This window comes from Lissotriton helveticus, chromosome 10 (assembly GCF_964261635.1).
Source record: "Lissotriton helveticus chromosome 10, aLisHel1.1, whole genome shotgun sequence".
NCBI lineage: Eukaryota > Metazoa > Chordata > Amphibia > Caudata > Salamandridae > Lissotriton > Lissotriton helveticus.
The window spans coordinates 883448446-883475857 of NC_136071.1; the positions used below are offsets into that span (position 1 = coordinate 883448446).

Here is a 27412-nt window from a genome sequence, read left to right on the forward strand (position 1 = left end):
TATTACCATCTTGATGACAAAACCTGAAATCTATCTTGAATTAAACAACCTAAATTATACCAGGCTCCAGGCTTCTATTTACAACAGATATATACGCTATAATTGTGACTATTTTACTCTTAAAAACGGTGTATTTTCACACGTCGTCATTTCAATCCTGAAGAGTCTCCATTTTTTTCTGAACGTTTTGGACTGTTCTCTTCATATTGTTTATATTTCTATTGAGAACATTGCTGGTCTTCTGCACAGAGTGTTCTTCGTTTGATATTTGTTTTACTGACTTATTCCAAATTTATATCGGCGGAGTGGAAGTGTGAAATTGGCAAGTGTTGGCTTAAGGACCTGCCCTCAGTATATTTGTGTACACGCTGTGGTCTGACGAGACTCGTATTATAGTGGAGTATCAGTTACCTATCGTCAAGCTGTGTTGAAATTTAACGAGAACCGAAACAGAAACAACGACGTCCTTGTAACTTGTCAGTCTGACCAGCAATCTTCAGCGCAGCTGTCTATGACGTGTGGTGACCTTCCTGTCTCCTTATCTCTGTCACGCTACATTCCGTAGCTACGACGCTCTTACACGTTTCCACCGCCATCTTGGATCAGGATTATCGCTTTGACTTCACGACTGATGTTTAACGTAAATGAGCTTTCGCGGACACGCACCGCTTGCACTGGCTATCTTGCGTGTGTTGCGTATTAAGTGTTACCCGCGGACACACACCACTTCAATTTTCTAATTTGTGTCTCATACTCTCAAGAACACCTGTGGACACGCACCGCTGTAGTAAGCAAGTTGGTGATTTTATTTTACTTTGTTCTCTTTGCATTCTCATGTCCGCTGACACACACAGCTCCTGTTAATAATTTTGTGTGCCAGCTAATTCCCTACATCGCTGACACACACAGCTGTTTTTAGGCTTACTGCGTGAAAGTGAGGTGTGTTTTTTATTTAACGATTTATTTGTTATTTATTTTGATGTTGATACCATTTAACTAAGGTGTGAACTTTACTATGTTAAGATTCTTCTGTCATTTTAAGAATATCTGTGATACTAGATCATTTCTTGTGCATTATTAATAACTTTATTTTATTTTAAAATGCAAAATGTCCCGGCACCTCCATTTTCTTGTCAGCTTCAGGGGATCCAGCACTTCCTTGGTTAAAATGGAAGAAAGTGTTTACACATTATGCAAGAGTTTGTGGCACTTTTCTCAGTGCTGAAAGGAAGACTTCGTTGTTAATGCACTGTTTAGGATCAGAGGGTCAGGAAGTTTTCGAGCACCTTCCTGATCTCTCTGATAGTGATGCTACAAATGCAAATGATTTTGAAACTGCTGTAAAAAAATTGGACTTGCATATCTCCCAGCACAGTACTAGAGAGGTACCATTTTGGCAGAAGGATGCAGCGACAAGATGAATCTATTGAACAATACATTACGGAATTGCTCAAACTTGCTGCTACATGTAATTTTGCAGCCTCTCTGGATGAACCCCTAAGGGACCAATTTATGTTGGGCTGTACCATCGATAAAGCTCGGGATGGTCTATGGCAGAAAGACAATCCATCTCTTAATGAAGTATTAACTATTGCCAAAACTCATGAACATTCTAAAGCATGTATAGAGATCATACGTAAAGATGAATCTGGTGAGACAGTTTTGGTTGTTGAAAATGGAAAATCCATAAAACCTAAGATTCCAGCTAAAGCAGAGAGCAAAGCAGGGTTCTCTAAGGCTTTCCCTAGAAAATGTTTTCATTGTGGTAATCCCGGTCACATGGACAATTTTAAAGGGTTGAAAGCTTCTTGCAGCGGGTGTGGGCGCAAAGGTCATTTTACAAAATGTTGCAAATTTGGGAAAGACCAGAAAAAAACAAAGTTAGAGAAATAAATCTGTATGACAATGATTCTGATTCAACAAATTTATGTCAAGTCAAAACTGCTAGTAGTGATGGCCCAATGGAGGTGGTTTTAATTAACGATGCCCCTGTAAAAATGTTATTTGACTCTGGGGCTAAAGTAACATTAATTCCAAGGTTTTTTTTTTTTTTTTTTAACATCTATCTAAAAAAGTAAAATTCTCTAAGCCTGACATTAAACCGAGAAGGTATAGTGGAGAAGTCATTGATTTACTTGGTTACTTTTGGGGTACCATTGATCTCAAAGGTAGAATAGTACCAGGAAAAGTGTACGTATCCATGAAGGGAGATTCTCTCATCAGTTGGTTTAACCAAAGGGATTTACATGTAATTCTGGACCCCAACAAGAGACCTTCTGTGTGTTTGAAGGAATTACCCTCAGTGAGTCAGGTTGGTAATGAAAACCAGTCATGGGTGAAATAATTTCCTGAAGTTTTTGAAGCAAAATTAGGTTGTCTTAATAATAATAATCCACATTTGTAAAGCGCGGACCATCACCCGTTAGGGTCGCTAGGCGCTGGGGGCCGTGGGGAAGATTAAGCAAGCTATTGCCCAGAGTCACATGGTGCTGGGCTAATCTGCCGCCGGCCCCAGGCATCGAACCGTGATCCCCAGATTCCGAAGTCAGTCACCCTGGCCGCGGCACCACACCTCTACCTCCTAAAAATTATTATCATCATATCAAAATTCGACATAATGCTCTACCTAAGGTAGCTAAAGTTAGGAACGTTCCTCTGTTAGCAAAAGAGTCCATGAGAATTGAGTTGGACAAGTTAGTGTCCAATGGCATTATACAGGAGGTTGAAGTCACTGAATGGCTTTCTCCCATTGTAATGGCCCGCAAAGCTAATGGAGAGGCCAGGCTCTGTGTGGACTTGAGTGAATTAAATAAGGCGGTTGTACCCTCTACCTAATATTAGTGAAATGTTTTGTTCGCTTAATGGTGCCAAACACTTCTCCTCCATTGACTGGACCTCGGCCTACCATCAGGTTAAATTGCACCCTTTGTCTCAAGATCTCACGGCATTTATAACGCCCTTTGGTACTTTCAAATTTCTAAGAATGCCATTTGGCCTTATTTCAGCTGCCTCTGTGTTTCAGAGAGTTATGGAGTGCATTTTGAAGGGTGTAGAAGGGGTGAGAATTTACCAGGATGACATGCTTGTATTTGGGACGGATTTGAATGAACACAACAGTAGGATGAGAGCAGTGTTGGGAAGAGTGTGTGATGCTGGTCTCACCTTAAGATCAGACAAATGTCGCTTCAATGTAGCTGAGATAGAGTACCTAGGACATCTCCTATCTTCCAGTGGTATTAAACCTAAAAAGGCTCTTGTTGATAACGATCTCCAATTTAAGGGCACCCCAAGACAAGGACGAACTAGTACAATTTCTAGGGATGACCGAATTCTATCACAAGTTCATTCCTAATTTTGCCAACATCACAGAACACTTGAGAAATCTACTAAAAAAGGGGTGTGAGTATGTCTAGTGCAGTGAGTGTGATAAAGAGTTTCAGAATCTCAAACTTTTGTTGAATGAAGCTCCTGATCGGAGTAGTTTTTATCCAAAAAAAAGGTTGTATCGGATGACTGATGCTAGCTCTAAGGGTCTTGGGGCCGTACTCTTACAAAGGGGTGAAGTTGAAGATAAAACTATTTTGTTTCTGTCAAGACCTTTGAGGGATGCTGAATTCAATTATTCAGTCATTGAGAGAGAGAAGCACTGGCGATATTTTGGGCCATACGCAAGTTACGTACATTTCTATGGGGCTGTCAGGTTTCTGTTTTGACAGATCAAAGGCCGTTGAAGGAAGTTTTCCCAAGGAAAGGTATTGATCTAGTGTCACACCGTATTAGGAAATGGGTTGTGGCCTTACAGAAGTTTGATTTTTCGGTGGACTATCTTCCAGGAGCCAGTAACAAGCTAGCAGATTGCTTATCCAGATTAAGTGGTGTTTCTAAAGATGTTGATCATGCTGTGTGAACTTAGAGGTTTCAACATATTCTACTTCTTCTCCAATGCCTTTAGTGGATGAGTCCGTAAGACCGCATAGGACAATCAGACGCCCTCAAAGGTTACAAGACTTTGTATAGATGTCTCTAGTCTATCCAATTTACTTCTCCTACACTATTTTGTTCCCAACTTAGAAGTATAGTTTGTTTATTTAATTGTTTATTAGGGGGAAGATAGCGTAATGTCTTACTTGTCTCACTTTGACATTTTAAATGTACATGTTGTTCTTTGACTAAGTAGAATGTGGAACACTCATGTTACCATGGTTGGCTATGCTTCAACTCAGTATACTGTTGCCTGTCCTAGCAGTTGGATGGGGTCTCTGTCTCCTTGAACTTAATAAAAAATGAATCTTCACCAAACCTGCATTTCTAGATTTCATCAAGATTGATCTTACACTCACTGCTTCATTTTGGAGTAATATGTACTGCCACCAAATGAAACCCTTCCCACCGATATATGAATTGCGATTGGCACCCCAACAATCTCTTTTCAGTGGGAAGAGGTCAGAGATGTAATTATTGAGCTGCCTAAAAATGAAGCTTCAGGCCCTGATGGGATCTCCCTGGACTTTTTCGAATCCAATGTACCACTTAGAACCCCATCGATCACTATTAACATTAATGCTGCAGTTAGGCAGTCACTACCAATGTCTTGGTCAAAGTCGGTGATCATGCCACTATTGTAGAAGGGCAGTAAATACGACTCTAGTTATCGTCTTCTTTCCTGGATATGTACTGTAGTCAAAATTACTAGGTGGTTGGTTCTAAACAGGTTGATGACATGAGCCAAAGAAAGCAATATCCTGTCAGACATACAGTATGGTGTTTGACACGATCTATGGATCGTTGGACAAAGTCTAAAACTTCATCCTATTGACCCCAAATACACAGTTGTCAGATAAGGATCCATTCATTTGGCCTTCAGGGATCAGAGTTCAGCATTCAATAGGGTTAATAGGGACAACTCTGGGGCATAATACCACACAAGGGATTCGAGGCCAACAGTTGTAGGAAAGTTGGTTATAGGTTCAGGGGGATAAACACCCTTCTTAAAGCAACAACCATAATCTCCGACAGAGTGAGCTACTAAATTAACCGGTGCTTAACCCTCTGGTAGCATGGCACAAAAGCAATCATTCTCAACTTACTTAGAGGCAATGCGTAAAGTATTTATGCAGTATACAAACCGTAATAAAGTGAAAACACAGCACAATAAAATACCCACACCAATTTAGAAAAATAGAGTAGCATTTAATAAATATAAGGGGGCCAAAATGACAAAAATCCAATTAGTAGAACAGAACAGGAGAAATACAATTTCAAAGATTTAAAGGTAAGTATAGCACTCAAAAACTGCCAATCGTGGTCATCTGCTCATACTAGACTACGGGAAAGTCACATGTTCACGCCAACAGGGCTGGATTGCGGGCCGGATACAGGGGCCAAGTTAACCCTGCTGAAAAATGTACCTTCGCCAAATCCGACGCACAGAGTCAGATTGGTGTTGCAGGAGGCTGCGAGCAGGGAGAAAGTTGTGGATGGTCGCTGCTATAGCACAAAGAGCAGTCACAGTATTACAGACTGTTGTTGCGCGAATATCCTGTCAGGCATCATAGACGGTCTCTGTTAGAGCTTTGCATCGGAAGTCAATGCGGGCTGTTGATGCTGTAGTGCAAAGTGCAGATCTCACGCTGCCAGTTATCTCTGGTGGTTGCTGTAGAGCAGAGAGTCAGGTTCACCTGTGCTTCATGTTGTGGGCAGCGTGATATCTGCGCGAATGGGCCCATTAGCACTCGCAAAAAGCCCAAGATGTTTCCTTTTCTTTTCAGAAGAGCTTCACTGATGCCACCAAAGGTTCTAGGACCTGGGAAGGCACCTAGTTGTGATCACTGTAGCTGGTGCTTTGGCAGGGCCAGTTGTAGTTTCAGACATGTCCAGTTGCAGTAAGTCAGCTGGGCAGGTATGCCTCTGGAGCTTTTTGTGACCCTGTAGCTCAGAACAGGAGGTCAGTCAGCTGACCCATGGAGTTACTTCACCTCGAGATGAAGGGTGCAGGTCTAGTCTCCCTTTCCATACAGCAGGGCAGGTCTCAAAGGGCCAGAAAGTCCTCTGGCAGCAGGGAAGTCCTTCTGTAATATCCACAGTTCCAGGAATGTACTGAAGAGTGGATCTGAGAGTCTCCATTTAATACCCAAGGCACCATTTGAAGTGGAAGAAACCTCTGGTGTTTTCCCCCTACAGGTGTATGGAATTTCCTGACTCCCTGCCCTGGTCCCAGTCTTCCTGGGGGCATATTAGGCTAGTGTGAAGTCTTTTGTGTGTGAGCTCGGCCTAAGCCTTTGAAGTGCAAATGTGATACAGGACAGCGTTATCCCCCCCAAACTGCAATAGATGGCCCGTCCTGCCAACACTCAGACCCTCTATTGTGATATCAACTACAACCAGTAATGTGACCCTGGAGCAGGCTGCAAGCACCAAATGGTGAGTGCAAGAAAATGCCAACTTTCTAAAAGTGTCAAACACAAAAGGTGAGTGATCCAGTTAAGGTAATAGGGGGCAGGATCGGTAAAGAGTATATACATGGAGACCCCTATACAACGAATTGTTCAAGAGTTACTTGGGCTTCGTTACCATTCTGTGCCTAGTCTTGTAAAACAACATTTCATATTATTTAGACAAAATTAGGCACTTCTTTCTGTTCTATGGATATATGCTGATAAGTGAAATGTCATTTATGTGTTTGATCTTAGAGTCATTTGTCTAATTGTGTTGAATATTAATGTGAATATAACACAACTATTATATAATCAAATGAAGTATTTTGTGGACATAATATATGTTCACAGGAAAGAACATCCCTTGTTTGCTTAGAATATTTGTGTTTCGATCACGTCTAATTCTTCATGGTTTGGAATAAATGTATTCAGTATATGTTCTAGTGCAGGTACAGGTGTGCGATGATCTTTAAATAACTTTCTAAATATGAAATGTTGTTTTACAAGAGCGGGCACGGAATGGTAACACAGCCCATGTAACTCTTGATCAAGTATAGGGGGGTCTCTGTGTATTGAAAACTTTCTAAAAGTAACATTTTCAGAATGGACTTAAAATCAGACTTTGCAATTAAAGAGGACCTTAAATTACAATTCCTCAGACACTAACCATGACTTTTATACCAGCTCTCACACAAAATGTATCATTTATTAAACGTAATAAGGTAACCCAATGTTATACTATGAGAGAGATGGGCCATGCAGTAGTTATAAACATAATGTGAGAGTTTTTAACCTCCAGGACATGGAAAACATAAAAGTAGGTGTCCAACTCTTTAAATAAAATGCTCCCTGCCTAAACGACTGTTTAAGACCTACACTAGGTGTGACCCATGGAATCACTCTAGTAGTGTTGGGTTCAAGGAGATGGTACTCGCTCCTTCAAGCAGCGAGGCAGGCCCCAAAAAGCAGGGCAGGCCCTAACCAGCAGGGCAGTCTTCGGATGCATAAGGCAGGGCAGTCCTCGGAGTGCAAGGCTGCCCTCCTGAAGTCTTCCGCATGTCCAGGAGTGTACTGAAGAGTTGGTCTGAAAGACAATTATTTATACTTGGTGCCAGCCTGTGAAGTAGACAAAACGTCTAGACTCCCCCAGTCACCCCCAATACACACACACACACACACACACACACACACACACACACCTGTTTCTGGAATTTACTTCATTTACAGGCCCAGGCTCAAAGGGTTCTGGAGTGACAATAGGCTGGTGTCGAGTTCTTTGTGAGTGTGCTACAGGCAGCCCCTTTTAAATGTAATTAGAGATGGAACAGCTAAGCTCCTCACATCCTAGCAGGATGGCCCATATTGCTAACACCGAATTCCCTTTTTCTCACTGTCTGGGAAGAGTACACAAAAGCCTACTATACCCAGTCAGGTGACCCAGGACGCAGGCACCAAATGGTTATGATAATAAAATAGCACATTTCTAAAAGTATCATTTTTAGAACGGTGACTTAAAATCAGACTTTGACATTAGAGGATTTCGAATTACAATTCTCTTGAGACCAGGACATGTGAACCTTGAAAACAAATGTCCTACTTTTTAAATCAAAAGCACCCTCCCCTATGTCCTCTTTCGGGCCTAGTCTAAGGAAGACTGGTAGGTCCTAAAAAGGAAGGTTTGGGCCTGGCAAAAGGTTTATTTTGCAAGGTCGAAATGGCAGTTGAAAACTACACAACAGGCTGCAGCGTCAGGCCTGAGGCATGTTTTAAATGGCTACTTTAGAGGGTGCCACAATGAGTGCGGCAGGCCCACTAGTAGCACTTAATTTACAGGCCTTGGGTCTAATAGAACACTTTAGCAGGGACTTACAAGTAAATTAAATGTGCCAATTGGATGCAAGTTAATTTTACCATGTTTTAAGAAGACAGCACCAGCTCGATAGCACTGGTTAGCAGTAGTAAAGTGCATAGAATCCCAGAAGCCAACAAAAACTGGTTCAGAAAACAGGAGGAGTGAAAGCAAAAAGGTTGGGGGTGACCGTGCAGAGAACCAACTCCAACACTAGCCTATTTTCTGCCCGGTTTGCAATGAAATTTGTCAGCTTCAGCTAGATCTGGTGAGAGTGGAGTATGCACAGAGCACTTTAATTTTAAATGTGGTATGCGACAAGGCAAGCCTGACACTTCTTTTGGAATTTGTTCTATATTAGTCACCCTGAACAGGCACTAGTTGATGGAGGGAGTGATGTGCTTCAGATTGGCACACGTCCTATACCAGCATTGCTTTATGCCAGGGATGCTTTCCTTCTATCTAAGACAGTGTTAGTTTACAGGATTTACTTGATTCATTCATGAGCTTATTAGATAGTTTAGATTTGCGCTCAAACTTCAGGGAATCTCATGTAAAGGTGGTTGGTCCTAGGTCAAAAAAAAGCTGCCTTTATTGAAAAAGGCAATCTTATCAGCCGGGTTGAGTCATTTCCTTATTTAGGAGTGACAATCGATTCTTCCAATTCTTGGCCCATTTGGTAACCTCTAGAAGACGTATCTTTGCCAGGCGCATAGCATCTATTTTTGATTTTGTTGCCAGGTTGGGTCGCAAACCACTGGAGGCAATGTTGAACATTTACAAGGCAAAATGTGTACCCATTGGTGCTTAGGTCAGCGAGATTTGTGGTTAAAATCTTCATTGTTAATTGAAGCATATCTATTTGTTGATATGCCTAATCAGAGTTTTTATTGACTCATTTATGGTTGAGCACAATTCATTTTTTGCTAGCTATCCCCAAAGGCCCAGTTATGTTATCATGCCCAGACATTTTGCTGTGCTCTTCCCTTTCTATAACACATTGCAAATGTAGGAAAGTAGTATCTGCTTCTTATGGCTACCCCCACTTTTTACTGATGTCACTGTTTTTGGACTAGCTGACTTAGATCCTGCTATTCAAGACGCTATTCGGGACCCCAGTCTATCTGCTTTCTCCCTTAAACTGCTAAGTATGTACTTTAAGTACACTCCAGATTGGATACTAGGGTACCCTTATCAGTCCCTAGTATATGATACCCCATGTACCAAGGGCATAGGCCAGAGGCCTCCCATGGGCGGAAGCATGTATAAAGCCACCCCTGAGAGGCCATTCAAATTGACACAAGCCTGCTACAGCAGACTGTGTAAGCTGGTATTTACACCACTTACTTAAGATATAGGTTCACTACATCTATCTAAATCACTACACTTAAAAACCTATCAGTCACCCCATGGCAGACCTTATCAATCCTGAAGGCATGGCACTGTCACTAAACAGAAAACGAGGATACGCACCAGACGATGGTATAAGCTAATACCAGAGGAATGGGAATCCATGCTTCGGGAAACCATGAGTCCCCTGCCCACGGACCCCAACTCCGCTGACAGAGAATTTAACGACTGGCTAGTTCTTCCCCTAGACAGTCTTGTTCCCCTTAATAGTACCCTAAGACACGTCAAACGGGCCACTCCCGCTCCCTGGTACACACCCGCTCTCAACACCCTCAAGAAAGAGTGCAAAAAGTCCGAACGTTCTTGGAGGAGAAACAAGTTGACACCAGAGAAAAATGCGTACCAGTCATCCATGAAAGCATACAAACGTGCCCTCCACGAAGCAAAAAGTGCCTTCTACGAGGAAAAAATAAAGGGCTCCTCTTGCTCAGCTAAGGAGACATTCTCCATCCTTAAAGAGCTCCTCCATGTCCCCGACCCCCCACAGACACCTATGGACCCCAAAGCAGCGGAGGAAAAATGCGTAAAGCTGGCCGTCTTCTTTGACGAAAAAATCAAAAGAATCATCACCTCCCTTCCTGTCACTAAACCTGACATCATAAAATCCAAGGACCCATCGCCAACAACCAATAAGCCACATCTAGCGGCACTCGGCCCAGTCACAGAAGTGGAAGTGATGGCCGCACTCATTTCAACCAAGAGCGGAGCCCCCAGTGACCCAGTGCCTGTACGGTTCGTCAAAACCAACCCTCAGGCCATAGTTCCTCAACTGACAGCCCTTATTAACAACTCACTGGCACTGGGAGAAGTCCCCTCGAACTGGAAAGAGGCTATCGTCAAAGGACTCCTTAAAAAACCATCGCTAGATCCTGCCGACCTATCCAACTATAGACCCATCTCACTCCTCCCTTGGATAGGCAAGGTGGCAGAAAAACTAGCAAATAAAAAATTATCACACTTTCTGGAGTCAAACCATCTCCTAAATGACTCCCAGACGGGCTTCAGACCAGGTCAGGGCACGGACACCGCCCTCCTGGCTGCAGTAGAAAAGACCAGGGAAATTATCGATACAGGAGGATCAGTGGCAGTGGTCCTCCTGGACCTGAGTGCGGCCTTCGACACGGTCAGTCACCAGGTCCTGACTCACCGTCTCGATAATATCGGGGTAAAAGACAGGGCACTGAAATGGCTCTCATCCTTTCTCTCCCGACGCTCCTTCCAAGTATGGGAAGGTGAAAGCCGCTCCCCCTCCATTCCCCTCCAGTGTGGCGTGCCTCAGGGCTCATCCCTGAGCCCCACGCTGTTTAACGTGTATATGGCCCCACTGGAGGAACTGGTGTCACCCTATGGAGTATCTATAGTCAGCTACGCCGACGACACTCAGTTGGTGGTAACGCTCTCCCACCCCAGGCTAGAGCCCTCTAATCTCCACGACTGTCTAACCAGTGTACATCAGTGGATGAGCAACTCTGCCTTGAAACTAAATGGCTCCAAGACAGAGATTCTGCTCCTAGGGCATAACACCACGAGCCTTCCCCCGAACATCTGGCCCGCCTGCATGGGTGAACCCCCCACCCCCAAGACTGAGGTCAAGAGCCTCGGAGTATGGCTAGAGACTGATCTCTCCTTTAGGACTCAGGCAAGAAAGACAGCCGGCATCTGCCACGGACTACTGAGATCATGCAGGAAGGTACTCCCCCTACTTCCTTTCCAATCGCGCCTCCTGCTGATCCAAGGCCTAATTTTATCGAGGCTGGACTACTGTAATGCCATATACCTAGGATCCCCAGAAGCCTCACTCCAAACTCTTCAAAAAGCCCAAAATGCCGCAGCCCGACTCCTCACAAACACCCCGGCAAAAACATCTGCCAAGCCCGCCCTGAGGACGCTGCATTGGCTCCCTATTAGGGAAAGAGTAACCTTCAAGGCCCTATGTCTGGCCCACAAGGTACTGCACAATGCTGGCCCCCCTATTCTTCGGAACTGGATCACTCCCTACCGACCCACAAGAGCGCTCCGCTCCGAACATGGGAACTTCATCACGGTCCCTAAGGTGAGGAAGGCCCGGTTCGGTGGCCGCCGCTTCTCGGTCAATACGGGAAAAAAATGGAACACACTGCCCCTGAGCCTCAGAACAGAACCAAACCTTCTAAAATTTAGGAAGGCTCTCAAAACACTACTCTTTCCCTGAGCCATCCATCCCACTCCTGACTATCTTCCACTGGTGGTAATAGGTTCAGCGCTGGGATACCCCTGGAGGTGACTACGCGCTTTAGAAATCTATAAAATAAAATAAAAATAAATTTTACGTGAGAGAGTGCCCCTGCAGGAGCAGAGCCCCTCTGCAGCCTTCGGAGACCAATCTCCAGGGTTGTCTGTGATGCAGCCAGACACATATGTTTAAGTGCATTATAACCTCACGGTAAATGCTAACTTTAAAACGGCTGCTTAGAAACCTATCGTGCTTGGTGTCAACACCTTGGAATCATACCTCCACACCTGTATGATTCCTTTGGAAGGGTGGAATATTGGTTTTATTCCACCCTTCCAAAGGGATATATGTGGGTTACCAATCTACCCGGTACCAGCTTTCTCGACCTGGGCAGCAAAAAATGGAAGCTGCCAGCCACAGACACAATTCTGCTCTCCTGCTGCTGAGCCAAGCTCAAGCAGGGGAAGGCATGACAATAGGCATCCTGTCACAGGGAGGTGTGACCACCTCCCAGGCAGGGTTTAGTGTATTGGGGCTGGGTGGGTGCACTCAGAGTGCAAGAATGTCTGCACCGGGGGCACATTTGGTGTCCTTGTGCATAGTCCGGCTCAAACCAGTTCTGGGAGCCATTGGCTCCTGCTCTGGCGCGAAACTGGACAAAGGACATGAGTGTAGTCACCCCTCTGTCCTGCCCATCCCCTAGGAGGGTCCACAGAATCTTTCCATGGGTATAAAGTGGGTTACCTGGCTACAGGACTTTAGATTTTACCTGGAAAAGATTCTGCTAAGAAGAAACCAAGTACTTTGACTGCCTGAACGACGCTGGACGACTGAAGAATCTCCCTTGGAGTAAAGGAGTTACTCCCCTGTAAAAGCAGGCACCTAAACACATATGACCGGTTTGCTTTTCCACAGCTCCTGAGGACTCCTAAGATTTCATCTACACAGGAGGTGGGTTCCCGAAGGTCCCTGAGGTCGATCAGCCCTCTAAGCGATGCGGAGACCAGTATCCCTCGTGGGGATCGTGCAACCCAAACCCCTGTGCACCGTGTACTTTTGCAATTGCATATGCTTGTTGACAATTACCGAGTTTGTGCATTGGACTCCGTTTAGTCCTGACCCCGAGCAGTATTTTGCACCGAGGATATCCAGCATCCACTCACCGAGTATCCTGTGGGCTGGTGCTTTGCAAAGCTGCTTGAGGTCTCCTCGCGATCCTTAGTCAGTTGGCCTGTGGTTCCTGGCGAGGGTCACCTTGTTTGTTCTTGGGATAACCTGGTTGCTCCAGATGTGCCCTGACTCCAGTGCTTGGAGAGTCCCCGGGACCTTGCTGACCCACACCGTAACCCGTTTCTTCTGATCGCGTGGGTTGCAATTGCCAAGGCTTGTTGGTGCTCCAGCCAGACACCGACCCCTCAGCACTCGACATCCTTCGTGGGACAGCTCACCTCCGGATCCTGGTCGTCCTTGATGTCTCCTGGTTGTCCTAGACATCTCCTGGTCCCTGTAGCTGCAGAGTCAAGCAACCCATCTTCACTCCTGAAGCACTCGACATCAGTGGGCATTCAACTACTGAGCTCCTGGTCACCCGACGTGACCCAGACTCTGTCTCCTCTGCTTTCAGGTTCCACTCACCTAGAATACAGGCTTGGATTCCACCGAACAGTCTTCGCCCTCCTGGCAGCAGTACTTCTTTGCAGCTCATCATTGAAAACGACAAAGGTTTCTGACACCACTTGACCCCTATGCACCCAGCTCCTCTTGGATGGGTAACACAGGTACCTCGGTACTCCTTGGTGGGTTGGCCTTAGAACCTCCAATGTTCCAAAGGGTTTGCTCGAAGTCCTCTTAGAAGTGTCCTTAAACTGTAACTTTGCAACCGCAACTTTCCCATAGAGTTGTACAGAGAACGCATCCATGTTTCCTCACTACACCCGCCCTCCGTGGGCTCCTTGTGTCACTCTGCTGGGTGGTTCCTTGGGGCCCCAGCGATTCTACGTGCTCTAGGCACTGTGTCTAGTCAAGTAGTTGCTGTTATACCATTTTTTTTGTAAATGGTTCGGTCTCCCCCTGGAGCCCGCTGTGTATTTTGCTATTTACAAATGTTCTATTGATTCAGTATGGTGTACTTTGTGCCCTAGTGTCGTATAGAGGCTAGTAGAGTGTTATATTCATAAATACATATTTTTATACAACACTGTGTGGTTCTCCTTTTATTTAGTCATTTAAGAGGTGATATTCTGGTAAAACAAGCTGCTTTACATTCCTTCGAGATTAAGCCTGAAGGCTGCTCTCCACAGCTACCACTAGGATAGTTTTCTACATTATAAGGGTGGTGTGGACTAGTACAGGGTGCTCACTTTAACTAGTGGACAGCATATACCAGGACACCTTCTCACAGCGGAAGTCTTATTTTTCGCAGGTTGGCTGATGAGCACTTTAACCAAGTGACAGACTAAAGGCCTGATTACGAGTCCTGGAGTAGGCTGCCTTGCCAGCACCCTGTTCCAAGACCGCAAAAGTTGACCTCGCCCAGATTACGAGTAGATTTGTGGTCTGAAGGGACGTACTGTGGAGGTCCCATGGCGGTGCCAATAAAAAAAAGCCCTGCAATTGGAACACCAAAGCCCGTTCCTGCACTGCATCGTTTTAAAGTCCATGCTGTGCAGGAAAGGGGGTGACTGCACACAGGGAGGCTAATCATGCCCCCCTGTGTGCACCGCATAGCGCCGAGCAACAGGGGGCCCTGTGGGGCTCCCTTTGTTTCCTCATAGTCAAAGTTTTCATGGCGGGCTCACAGCCATGAAAATCGTGGTGGAGAAGATATCATATATGCTTGGCAGTGCAGCAGAGGCGTGGCCAAGTATATTGCGTCCTCAAGTCCGCCAAGGATCGCTAATCTTTAGTGGCTGCAGCGGCCCCACCACCCAACATGTAATAGGGCGGTTGGACAGCCAGTGCGGAAGTGCCCTCACCACCACAATGGCTACGGCGGTCCATCGGAAATCTGCTGATCATAAAACCAAAAACAAATATAAGTAAAGATATTACTAGTGATTTGCTGATGTCTACCTCTCAACTCGAAGTACTTAAACAGGCATAATAATGGGAAGATATGAAACGCAAGTTGTGCTACTTTTGTATACACAGTAGGCAACAAAAGCAAATTCAACAGTTTTTCTAGAGCATAATCTTTAATCCTACACCTTAGAGCTTCAGTTTAGACAATTTCTACAATAAAGTACCAAACAGAGAACAGTCCAGCAATCAGACGGTCCATGGAACACTAGAAGAGGTCTTATACCCCCCCACCACTAGTCTCATAGGAAGGAGGGAAATCAGGGGGGGCGGTCACACAAGGATTCTCCCACAGGTTCCTTTTTGTTTTTTTATTTATGAGCTGAGGGCAGAGGGTTGAGCTGAGGGTTGATCTGAAGGGCCTGGCTGGCAGACCGCACATGTACAACCAAATACCATACATTGGGCTTAAAAATGAAAGATTTGCTTAAAAAAAAAACTTCACTAGAAAAAAATACCCAAAAACTTTTCAGGCTCTGTTGTGACAACCCACTGTGATCCCTTCAATTTCTTTATTAAGAAATCCTGGAGAGGGCATCATTCAAACGACATAACTAATCTAACAATGCAAACATGTTAGTCACTACAGCATTTATGTTTTGAACAATTGACTGTACCTTATTTTTAATCAGCTTTGCCCGCTGAGCAAATTGAAGGGTGGACAAAGTTTCACCAAAACATTTGGATCCAGGGTGCACATTGGCAATGATATAAGTTTTGGCATTACCACCCAGCGAGTCCTGTTGAGAATCATAAGATACTTTTATGTAGACATACTTATTTAAAAACAAATATATTTTCTAAATTTAAACAAACTTTCCAAAACTTTATTTTACCCGTAGTAGAAATGTGAGTTTAGAGTCTCTATAGCAGATGTGCCGCTGTTTTCCATTCGAGACATCTACTAGTGCTGTAATTACTTGTCCTAGGCAGCTTAGCGAGCGGTTTATACTACCTGCTTCCTGAAATGGAAAAACACAAGAATAAGCATCACTCAAACAATTGCAATGAAACCTCCTCATAATAGGGAACACATTATATAGCCTTTTTTATAAATACTTGACTATGTAAAACCTTAAAAATTTTCTAACAAATATAAAGAAATTATTAGAGCAATAAATACTTTCTTGAGAATTAAACTGCGAGACGGGAAATATACCATTTCTGTTTCCATCAGGTTTGAATCAGCGGTGCAGTCTGAGATTGTGATTTAGGACATTACTTTTATGAAGACAAGATATAATTTAAAACCCGAAATAAACGATTACTTTTGGATACCTGGACATTAGTAAGGGGGAGGGGTATATTTTTAAGGGGAAATTCCTTTTAAGACTTGTGGTGTTTGTGACTCAAACAGTTGGTACTAGGGAGAAGGATCCCATCTTCCCCACCTGCTGGGGCTAATCGATGTCAGGGATAGAATAAGGCAATGTGGATCGCGAAACACGAACTACACTTACCACAGTCCTTAGGGGCGATCCCGCTGGTGTGTGAGTAGTTTGCGACCCCACCCCCAATTGTAATGTTAAAGCTCCCTCGAGCAGTTGGCTGACGAGCCTGGGACCCCGCACCTGCACGCCTGAGTGGTACTAAACCTGGCAATATTTGGCAGCCACCGGCAACCCCAGAACACGGCCTAATCCCTGCTGATGAGGGGTAAATACCCCGAAACACGTGTCCAGGGATGGCGAAGATAGCGAAGATAGCAGAGAATCGAAAGAAGATGCATCGCGAAACACGAACTACACTTACCACAGTCCTTAGGGGCGATCCCGCTGGTGTGTGAGTAGTGTGCGACCCCACCCCCAATTGTAATGTTAAAGCTCCCTCGAGCAGTTGGCTGACGAGCCTGGAACCCCGCACCTGCACACCTGAGTGGTACTAAACCTGGCAATATTTGGCAGCCACCGGCAACCCCAGAACACGGCCTAATCCCTGCTGATGAGGGGTAAATACCCCGAAACACGTGTCCAGGGATGGCGAAGATAGCGAAGATAGCAGAGAATCGAAAGAAGATGCATCGCGAAACACGAACTACACTTACCACAGTCCTTAGGGGCGATCCCGCTGGTGTGTGAGTAGTGTACGACCCCACCCCCAATTGTAATGTTAAAGCTCCCTCGAGCAGTTGGCTGACGAGCCTGGGACCCCCCACCTGCACGCCTGAGTGATACTAAACCTGGCAATATTTGGCAGCCACCGGCAACCCCAGAACACGGCCTAATCCCTGCTGATGAGGGGTAAATACCCCGAAACACGTGTCCAGGGATGGCGAAGATAGCGAAGATAGCAGAGAATCGAAAGAAGATGCATCGCGAAACACGAACTACACTTACCACAGTCCTTAGGGGCGATCCCGCTGGTGTGTGAGTAGTGTGCGACCCCATCCCCAATTGTAATGTGGATTAAGTGTTGAAAAAGTCCAGCATTCGCTATTTTTGCAACATGTTAATATCCTTTTGTAAAGAAAAAAATGGATTACTTCCTTTGTTAGCGTGGAAAACTGCCACATCAAAGGTGCTTTTATTCCATTCAGAGATACTTTTGTTTTTTCTGCACCTTTCTTCTAAAATGTTTTAAATTGCATGTACAGTATTGTCCTGAAATATTTTTTTCTGATGAATGAAAAATTTCTTAGCTATTGTAACAGAAAGTTTCAATTCTATTAAGGACTCAGAGGCGAGGATTATGCTATTCTTTCTCCACTTTATTGAATAGCAGCCATTCAAAGTTAAGTAAAACAAACTACTATTCCCATGAAACATATGGAGTAAACAGAACAAAATGATATAGTAGAGTGTCCCCTCTTCCTCTGCACGAATCACAGGGCTCCAAGGTGATGGTGGTCCTCCGTTACTATGCATTCCCCCTCTTTCGTCGCCGAAGGTCAGCCAGCCAGGAGGCCTTACGAATCTTGTTTACCAGACTCTCCTGGAAAAGTAAGGTAGTATGTCAGTGACAGCAGTTTCTAAGGTTTTGCCTGTATGGAAAACAACACAGCATTCGTATACCAACTGTGAAACATCTTACTTACCCCAGTAAGAGGGTGGGAAGGTACTAAATAGAACGTTGTACCCTCGGTGGGATAATCCTCGTCTCCGAGTCCTTAATAGAATTGAAACTTTCCGTTACGATAGCTAGTACATTTTTTATTCTATGTCAGGACCGGAGGCGAGGATTATGCTAATTTAAAGCTTGCTCACCACCAAGTGAGCCATGTCAATAACCGGCTTGAAATAAAACTGTTTAAAGGTCGAGTTGGAAGACCAGTCTGCTGCATTCAGAAGGTCTTCCAGATGTGCTCCTAGAGTAAACGCTTTAGAGGCCATAGCCCCTCTGGTAGAGTGTGCCCCGAAGGTCAATGACAGCTTACAACATTACCCACCTTACCCAACGGGCGATAGTGGGAGAAGAAACCGCCTTATGTGGTTTCCTGAGCGCAATAAGCAATTGTCGCTCTCCTGGAGGACGGAAATCCTCAGACATTTCCTCGTACTCCTTAAGACAAGATACTATGCAAAGCTTTGGAGAATCTGCAAAGCAGGATTAGAGATTGACTCCGTCCCACATTTTGTAAGCCTTCGAATTGTGAAGTTAACTCCCGTAGGGGAGAATATCCTGCATGAAATGTCCAGGGCTCTGACATCGGAAACCCATCTGCAGGATATAAGGCAAAGGAGCATGGCCAATTTCGCCGAAAGCGCTTTCCTAGAAAGGTATCTGTTCAGATGCCAGGACAAAAACAAATTCAAAACCTGGTTGACATCCAAGAGCTTTGACTAACGGAGCTGGAGGGGAAGAGAAAGGCGAAAGCCTAGAAGAAGGCGGCAAATCAAGGGGTGTTCCCCCACAGGAGCTCCATCCACCATGGTACGGCCCTCTGAAATGGCCGAACGGAAGGTATTAATGGTTCTATAAGCCAGGCCTTCCTCCGCCAGGGCAGCTAAAAAATTCAGAATGGAGGTCACATCTGCTGCCACAGGATTGAGACTCCGTCGGAAACACCAACTATACCTCCGATGCCAGGTAGAACGGTACCGCTTGGCGGTACTATCGGCCCAGGCCTTAGACATGAACTTCTCAGCCGCTCCCGAAAGGCCTGGGACTGCCCATCGTCCCCTGTAATCTGCCACGCCATCAGGGCTAGAGAGCCTTGTGCGATTAGCGGGTGAGGAGCTCCGTCTGGACTGAGAAGGAGATTTGGAAAATGGGGGAGAGGGATTAGAGAATCCCAAGAAAGTTCCATAAGAACCGGGAACCAAACTTGAGACCTCCAAATTGGTGATATCAACACCACGTCCGCTTTACGACGTTGCACTTGGGCTGAGACCCTCGTAAGCACGGCGAATGGGGGAAAGGCATATCTCGCCTTGCCCCGCGAGTCCTGAAGGAACGCGTCAGTCCTCGCTGCTAGGGGAACCTGATGATCCAGACAGTACCAGAAATTTTCTGCCAGGTCAGAGCGCTCTCGATCGCGTGCCCCCTAGATGGTTGATGTATCGGACCGCCGATATGTTGCCCATCTTGAGGAGGACGCAGGAATGGATTGAATCCTTGGTCAAACATTGGATCACAAAGGATCCCGCCAAAAGCTCCAGGCAGTGGATGTGTAAATGTTCCTGTTGAGACCAGACACCTCCTGTAGTGAAGTTGCCAAACCTCCCACCCCATCCGTACCTGCTGGCATCTGATTCGATAACAATATCTGGCGCGGAATCTAAGATCGCACGCCCATTCCAGGCTTCCATATTGGTGAGCCACCACTGGAGTTCCTCTATGGCGTCCGCCAAGAGAATCACTTTCCGGGAGTACGAGAGCCCCCTGCGTAGATGGTGTGCCTTGAGGCGCTGAAGAGCTCTGTAATGGAGCTGGCCTGGGAAGATGGCTTGAATCGAGGCCGACAAGAGACCCACAATACAGGCTAGTTTAGTTGCCTGAGGGAGAGTTGGGACAGAGAGAACTCTCCTGATTTTGTGACGAATCTTCGCCATCTTGCGAAACGGGAGACTGAGAGTAGATTCCACGGAGTCGATTGAGAAACCGAGAAAAACAACCCTCTGTGCTGGGACAAGAAAGGACTTTGCCTCGTTCACCACAAAGCCCAGGCTCTGAAGGAGGCTGACCGCCGACTGAAGGTGACGGGCTAGAGTGATGGGACACTGAGCAATCAAAAGAATGTCGTCCAGGTATATGATGAGTCTCATACCAGATGCTCTCAGCCGCTTTATCACCCGCCGGAGTACCTTGGTGAAACACCAAGGGGCGGAAGAAAGACCAAATGGAAGAGTGGTGAACTCGTACCCCTTGTTCCGCCAAAGAAACTGCAAGTACCTCCTGTGCGGAGGGGAAATCGGGATCGTAAGTTAGGCGTCCTTGAGGTCGAGGTGTGCCATCCAGTCATTGGGCCTGAGAAGTTCACAAAGAAGATGGATCCCCTCCATTTTGAAGTGGTGATATACCAGCCATTTGTTGAACTCGCGCAAGTTGATGATGTGTCGTTGGCCGCCGTCCGTCTTTTCCACCAGGAAGAGGTTACTGATGGAACCTCTGGGGTGGGGGAGCGTCTCCACGATTGCCTCTTTGTCCAGAAGAGAGTGGACCTCCTGGTCGACCAACGCATCGTCCGCTGACGAAAAGGAAATAGGGTGCGGAGGGACCGGTTGTGAAGGTTCCCCGTGAAACTCTATGTGAAACCATTGGACGGTTTGTAGAACCCAGGCATCCCCGATGATGGAAATCCAGGCCTGGAATAAACGTGCTAGATGGCCCCCCAATTTTAGAAGGGAGAACACTCACCGGAAGAGCTGGAGGTGCCACCGTCTCTCCCACCTCTGTTCTTGCCTCGACATCCTCTCGTTGGATAGAAGTTGCCGAACCTGATCGAATCCTGCTACTGTCTATGATTGAAGCCTTGTCCTCTGTGCTGGTTAGGGCGGCCGGACGAGCGGCCCCTGCCTCGTCCGGCCCCTCGGAAAACACGAGGGTGAAACATCCGTCTGATGAAGGAATGCGCCTTGTCTAAGGTCGTAAAGGTGTTTACAAACCTCCAAAATTCTTTGATAAAGGGCTCTCCGAAAAGGCCGCCCTGCGCAATCGAGCCCGACTCGGAATCAGCCAGGTCCCCAGGTTTGGGGTCTATTTTAATCAATAAGGACCTGTGGCGCTCTGTGGAGATAACGCAGTTGGCATTCCCTAAGAAAACCACTACGCACTGGGCCCAGGAGGAGAGGTGCTCGGGGGAGATCGGGGACCCTGACAGTTTAGCCTCTTACGCCATGTCAAGGATTTTGGTTATTGGTCCTAGGGCATCCTAGGGCATCTAGGAGCTTGTCTTGGCAACCCCGCCAAGACCTGTCAATACCCTTCTTCGGGTCCTTGATGAACGTTTGAAGGAACGTCGCCATGCGGGGGTCGATGTCGGGGGTGGCAGCTACTTTCCCCTCCAAAGAGGGACGAGGGGCACTCCGTTCTCAGATAGTTGCGGGCTGTGGCCTCTAACTGCCAGTGGATCCTGCTGGCGATGTATTGGGCGACCTTGTCTGAAGGCGCCCAGTCAGAAAACCTAGGGTGAGGATCATCATCCGGGTCCAACATGTCAGCGCATATGCTTTGTGGGTCCGAACTAGGCTATGGACGGGAGGGGGGCCAGGGGCGGAGTGGGCTGGCATCGTCATCATCCCCTGGATTGCCATCCCCTGGAGCAGTCGGTGTCACTAGAGGGGGGTTCTGCACCAGGAAAGCCTGTTTAAGGCGATCAAAAGCGTCAACATCCACCCCGGAGTCCCTGGAACGTTTGGAAGGGGAGGCTGTGGATCAGCAAGGGTTTGCTGTTTGGGGGCGAGGTGGCTTAAAAGGTCTGAGAGGCCTTGGCTAGCCTATCGCAAGCCTGCTCAATTCAGCGGGACGGGGTCTTCCAAGGGCAACATGGCATGCTCCACCGCCTTGCGAATGGACGTGTCTACCGCGTCGGAAAAAATCCTCATCCCACTGAAGGGCAGTAAGTAGGTCCTCCTCCCACGTGTCGTCCTGATAGGCATCCTCTTGGAAGGACTCCATTAGTCCAGGAGAGGAAAGTGCCGCACAGGTAAGTGGGTAAGTATGGCAGAGGGTGTACCTCAGGATAATGGGGGGCTTGGTGGCAGCCTACACTTTGTGCGGGCAGTGCTCGCGTTAAACTGGGGAAGACCCCTGGGACCCAAAGCCCTGGTGCGGTTTAATAGACGGGAAGCCTGCCGGCAGAGGTCCCAGCACAATAACACCTGCAATACGGACTCTGTGCTAGAGCGTTGAAAGGGCCTACAATACAGACCATAAGCAAAAGTATAATCCCTGTTGTAAGGTAACCTCTTGAACAACAATATATATACTCTCTCTCAAGACCAATGAGCTTCTCCTACTATCCACAAATTAAATATCTCTCAGTTACAAATACCAGCTAATATCACAGTGTTATCAGGTGTCACAGTATTCTACAAATCACATCCAAGATTATAGTAAAAAAAGAGGAGATTTTATTTGCATAAGTACCTCCCTCTGGGTTACAATCTGAATGACAATATTATGGTCTATAATGGTTAAAAACAAATACCATTAAAACAGTCGACGCGGCATTTCGGTGTACATTAGTCTTTTCCACCTTCATCAGGACGAAAACACTTTTTTATAAAAATCTAAAAATAAAAACATTTTAGATGCCTATAATATACTGTGGACCCTAAGATTAATACATTGTATGATACCTCTACATTTACTTGCAAACTGTATGGCAATCTACAAGGCTGGGTTGGTCTCTAGCTTTATTTGAAGCAAGTCCACCGACAATGTTACTGGCTATCTATCTCCATCAGATTTTCAATCCCATTTATATGCTATCGTGAGACGGTACTGCACATGGGGCCAATTCCTCTCATATCATTTTAGATGGGTAGTTTATATTATGAACCCATCTGATTGATCTAACAACTGCATTATATGATATCTTTACCTATATCTTTTTATGTTATATAGTGATATTTGTTACTGAGAGGTATTTAATTTGTGAATAATAGGAGAAGCTCATTGGTCTTGAGAGAGAGTATATATTGTTGTTCAAGAGGTTACCTTACAACAGGGATTATACTTTTGCTTATGTTGATTACCCCCTCCCTGTCAATTGTATAGGGGTATCTTCCTCCCTTTTGAGACTACAATACAGACCCCCAGACGGAGACTGTAGAGATAGCTGCCTAATTGCAGATACAGGCCCACAACAGCGTGAGCATTCAAGCGGGGACGTCCGCAATGTGAAAGCTGTCTAAATGCAGTACTGACAGACCCAAGGGCGTATCCAGCAAGCAGGGCTCTCCCACGGCGATGCAGTTCGACTGGGTAATATGTGCGGAATGTAGAGACGCACGCCGCGGGCAAGAGAAGCACACGGGTGCCCTATAGCAGCGGGAGGTGAGCACTGCGAGCCCGCACCACAGAACACGGGCAATAGGGAGCTGAACACTCCCATGGAGGGCCTGAGTCAGCCGAGTAGCGTAGAAAACCTGAAAGGAATAATAAACGTGCAGGCATAATCACGCGCCACAAACAAAGGAGGAATCAAGTCGCACGGGCGCGCGTCAGCAATGAATGCGCGTCTCGCGTGACCGGTACCGATCAGGTTATGAGGCGATCCAAATACAGTGAAACACCAGCTAAACGTTATTAAACACAAGGGAGTGTGCTAAAGCGCGAATGAATCAAACAACGATCTGGACTTGCCAACTAATAAGAAGCATACAATCAGTCTTAACACTTTGAGAGAAAGGAAAAATCGAACTTATCTGGCTGCAAGCAGCGAAGAAAGAGGGCGAATGGATAGGGACAGAAGACTACCATCACCTCGGAGCGCTGTCATTGGTGCAGAGGAAGAGGGGGCTCTCTACCCATGGACACTATCATTTTGTTCTGTTTATTCCCGATGTTTCATGGGAATAGTAGTTTGTTTTACTTAACTTTGAATGGCTGCTATTCAATAAAGTGGAGAAAGAATAGCATAATCCTCGCCTCCAGTCCTGACAAAGAATTATCATCCCACACATAATTACAACGTATTAATTGCTAGAATAATTAAAACACGAAACACGTCGCAATACATTGAAACTCCCCAAAACGCTTCAATTCACAAATGGAAGCGTACAAACTTTAATATAAAGCTAAGCTGCTCCTTTTTCATTTTAACGTACAATTAATTTCCTAATTCACATAAAAACATTTACTTTGATCGCGTTTTAAACAATTCTGTAACTGTTTTCCTGATTTAAGAGGTCTTTCATTACATAAACTACCAGCAACTCTTGAGGGGGGAGAATAAAAGTGCCCTCTGCATGTTTCTACACATACTAAGTGATAATATTTTTTAATTTGATTTAAATTATATTGATTCCAATATTTTTCTGCAACAAATTACTAATTGCGTGTTCATGGTTTTAATTTGGCGCTACAAATTGAGTTTTCATTCTTCACATCTACAGCCATACTATCTCTTTCATATGCAAGAGCGAGACACCAATAATTTAGGTGGTTTTAGGAAGGGTAAATTTATGGCCATTTACTACAAGGAATATTAATCTTTCTGCTGCACATTAAAAAGGATATTGCAAGTCACCTTGGAGTTTCATGACCTTATAAAGGAAACCTGCCTTCGGACTCGTGTCGCTACATGGTCATGGAACTCCTTGGTGACTTACAATTTCCTTAAAATGTATGGCAGAAGCTGCGATATATATAGCAATCCTGATGCCCACCCCATCAATACATTTTGATCCTGGTATACCTGTTTTGCAAGATTATCCCCTATAACAACTAGAACAATAACTACTGCTACTTGACATACAACTATTAAGAATAATGGCTGAAATACTGCTATCAGCAACAATAAGTTCTATTACTACACAGCGGCGGCTCCACCACTAAGTGAATATAGGGATTTTCTGTAAGCATTACATTCAAACGCATTACAGACAATGACTTCTGTTTTAAGTAGAACAGACATCCAAACATTGTTGAGTTGGATACCGCATCATAGGCTTGATAAGGAGATACATTCAATAAACTTTATTCGGTCATCAGACCATAAAAGTGCAAAAAGCATATATACAGCCCAGTAAAACATTGAATATAAATTAAATAACCTTCATTACACGTAAAAACACAGACAAACTAACTTTAAGAACGCAGTCCTTCTCTTGAATCTAAAACTGTACGATTGCTTTAAAAAGCTACTAGCTAATCAATTCATGTTGCCTAGTACATAAATATACAAAGTTATTTAAGGCTATAACACTACAATAATGTACATTAAACTATCACAATAATGTTTCCACTGGCACGAGAGCGCATAAAAATCAAGGCATGAATAGTTGCCGAGTTAGCTGCACTCCATAGTGGGAATATACTCATGAAATACTTTAGGTGACAAAGGAGGTTTCATATATGTTGTTAACCTAACCGCATTGGGGCATTTAATACGTAAAATAGAACAGAAAACAAGATAGAACTATTGCATTCTATAAGAAAAATGGGTTGAAGAATACCAGGGCTTACAGTGGGAATTTAAAATGCAGTCTTTTGCCACTGGTGTGCTAGAGCCCCCACACTGAAGACCCAAAACTTGAACTCTAGCAACACTTTTTAGCTCTTGAATCTCAGGTTAGCGATGCATAGCAGTTCAAGTCTTACTCAGGGAAGTGCTCTATGCTAGGTACTCAGGACTCAGCAACAAAACAAACACTTGGTAAATTGCTGTCCAGCCAGTGCCTTTTCCCATAAAAAGTAAACGTACAGTATAAGAAACACTACTGAATACAACAAATAGTTACAACATCGCAAAAGGAAATACTTTGGATCACCCATTAAAGCGGCTTGCAAACAATATGGAGTGCACACTAATGAACGGTGTTAAAAATTGTGTTTCTGGTTGTCAGAGGTATGCAGTCTGTCCAAGCAGGAACCACAATTCTAATCAGGGAAAGTCCGAAACACTTAAAGTTAATCTGTGCTCGCCCTCTGATAGCTTGGCACAGAACAGTCAAGCTCAATTTAAGAGGCAATGTGTAAAGTACTACAAACAGTAACACAGGAAAAGACTCCACCCCAGCTTAGACATAGCCGAGAATAACTGTATAAATAAAACAAGACCAAAAATGTCAAAACTCCAATCAGTAGAAGTCAAGATATGATTTTTTAAAGATTAAATGCAAAAATAGCACATAAAAGCAAATAGTGCTCAAAGAGTTAAAGGACCGCGCTGGACAGGGACACAGTCAAGCGGTCAGGCCGCCCGCGATGGAGCGCAGGCTGGCAATTGGACCCCCATAGGGCCAGCTGAGGAAAAGTACTTCAATCCTTGTCACAAGCATGAGATGAGGGGTGCAGCTGAGCAATGAATCAGTGATTCCCATGGTGTTCTGCAGGATTTCTTCTCCAACTGCAGCCATGCATTGGTTCTGCGAGCAAAGAACCGGTTTCAAAGTACGGCAGTTAAGAATGCGATGTGCCGGGCTGGTCCATGCTGGAGGCACGATGCGTCAATCTTCTTAACGCAGTTGCTGCAAAGCATTGGGTCAGGCATGGTGGTGACGGAGGCGATTCAGATGTTCCAAGTAAGATGCGCCAATCTAGTCTCTGCAACAGCGATGATGCTTCGATCCAGATTCCAGACCAGGAGATGCGTTGGTTCCGATCGACGCATCAGTGTTTGTGCACAGGTTTTGGTCTTTGCAACACCAGTAATGCATCGATAGCGCAGCAGGAGATGCGTCAGTTTGGATCGGCACAACAGTGTTGATGCGCAGATTCCAGCAGATGCAGCATTTTAAACTAATTTCCAAGGGCCCTGAACTGGATTGGCACCACTTGCCAAAGAGACTTACTGCAAGTAAAGTCCAGGTGCTTAGTTGAAGAAGAAAGTGAAGTCTTTAATATCCCTGAGACTTCAGAACCAGGAGGCAAGCCAACAAGCCCTTAGAGAGAGCTTAGGTTCTGGGATATAGAGATGCAGGCCTAGTCCTGTTCACTCCCAGGTACTAAGCAGCAGGCCAACACAGCAATGCAGTTCAGCACAGTAGCAATTCCTCCTACAACACAGCAGTACTTCCTGGCAGAACGTCCTCAGTACCAGTAGTACTTTGATTTGGTGGTGTCAGAGGACCACAACTTATACCAAAGTTGGGCCTGGCCCCAGACTCACTCCAGGAGGGTATGCAATCCTTTTGTTGGTACAGGATACAGCAGTTTCAGGTGTAAGATGTCGGCTCCTTCTTCCTATCCAGCTCAGGATGACCCATCAACATGCAGACAGCTACTCAGTCACACCTACTCTTCTTTTGTGTGTGGCTGTCTAAAGGGATTCCAGAAATCTAGCTATCCACCCCTTCCCCAGACCCCTGAGGCGTGTTCTCC

At 45.4% G+C, this 27412-nt stretch overlaps 1 protein-coding gene across 3 annotated transcripts in view; it reads right to left on the reverse strand.

Moving 5' to 3' along the window:
• The window catches only part of KIF15 (kinesin family member 15), a 927215-nt gene that overhangs the window by 697197 nt on the left and 202606 nt on the right, over positions 1-27412 (reverse strand). For all 3 annotated transcript variants that reach the window (XM_078663524.1, XM_078663523.1, XM_078663522.1), the window contains exons 9-10: positions 15820-15945; positions 15601-15723 (exon numbers count right to left, since the gene is read on the reverse strand). In XM_078663524.1, the coding sequence (XP_078519650.1) occupies positions 15601-15723; positions 15820-15945 (249 nt within the window). The remainder of the gene's footprint in view (positions 1-15600; positions 15724-15819; positions 15946-27412) is intronic.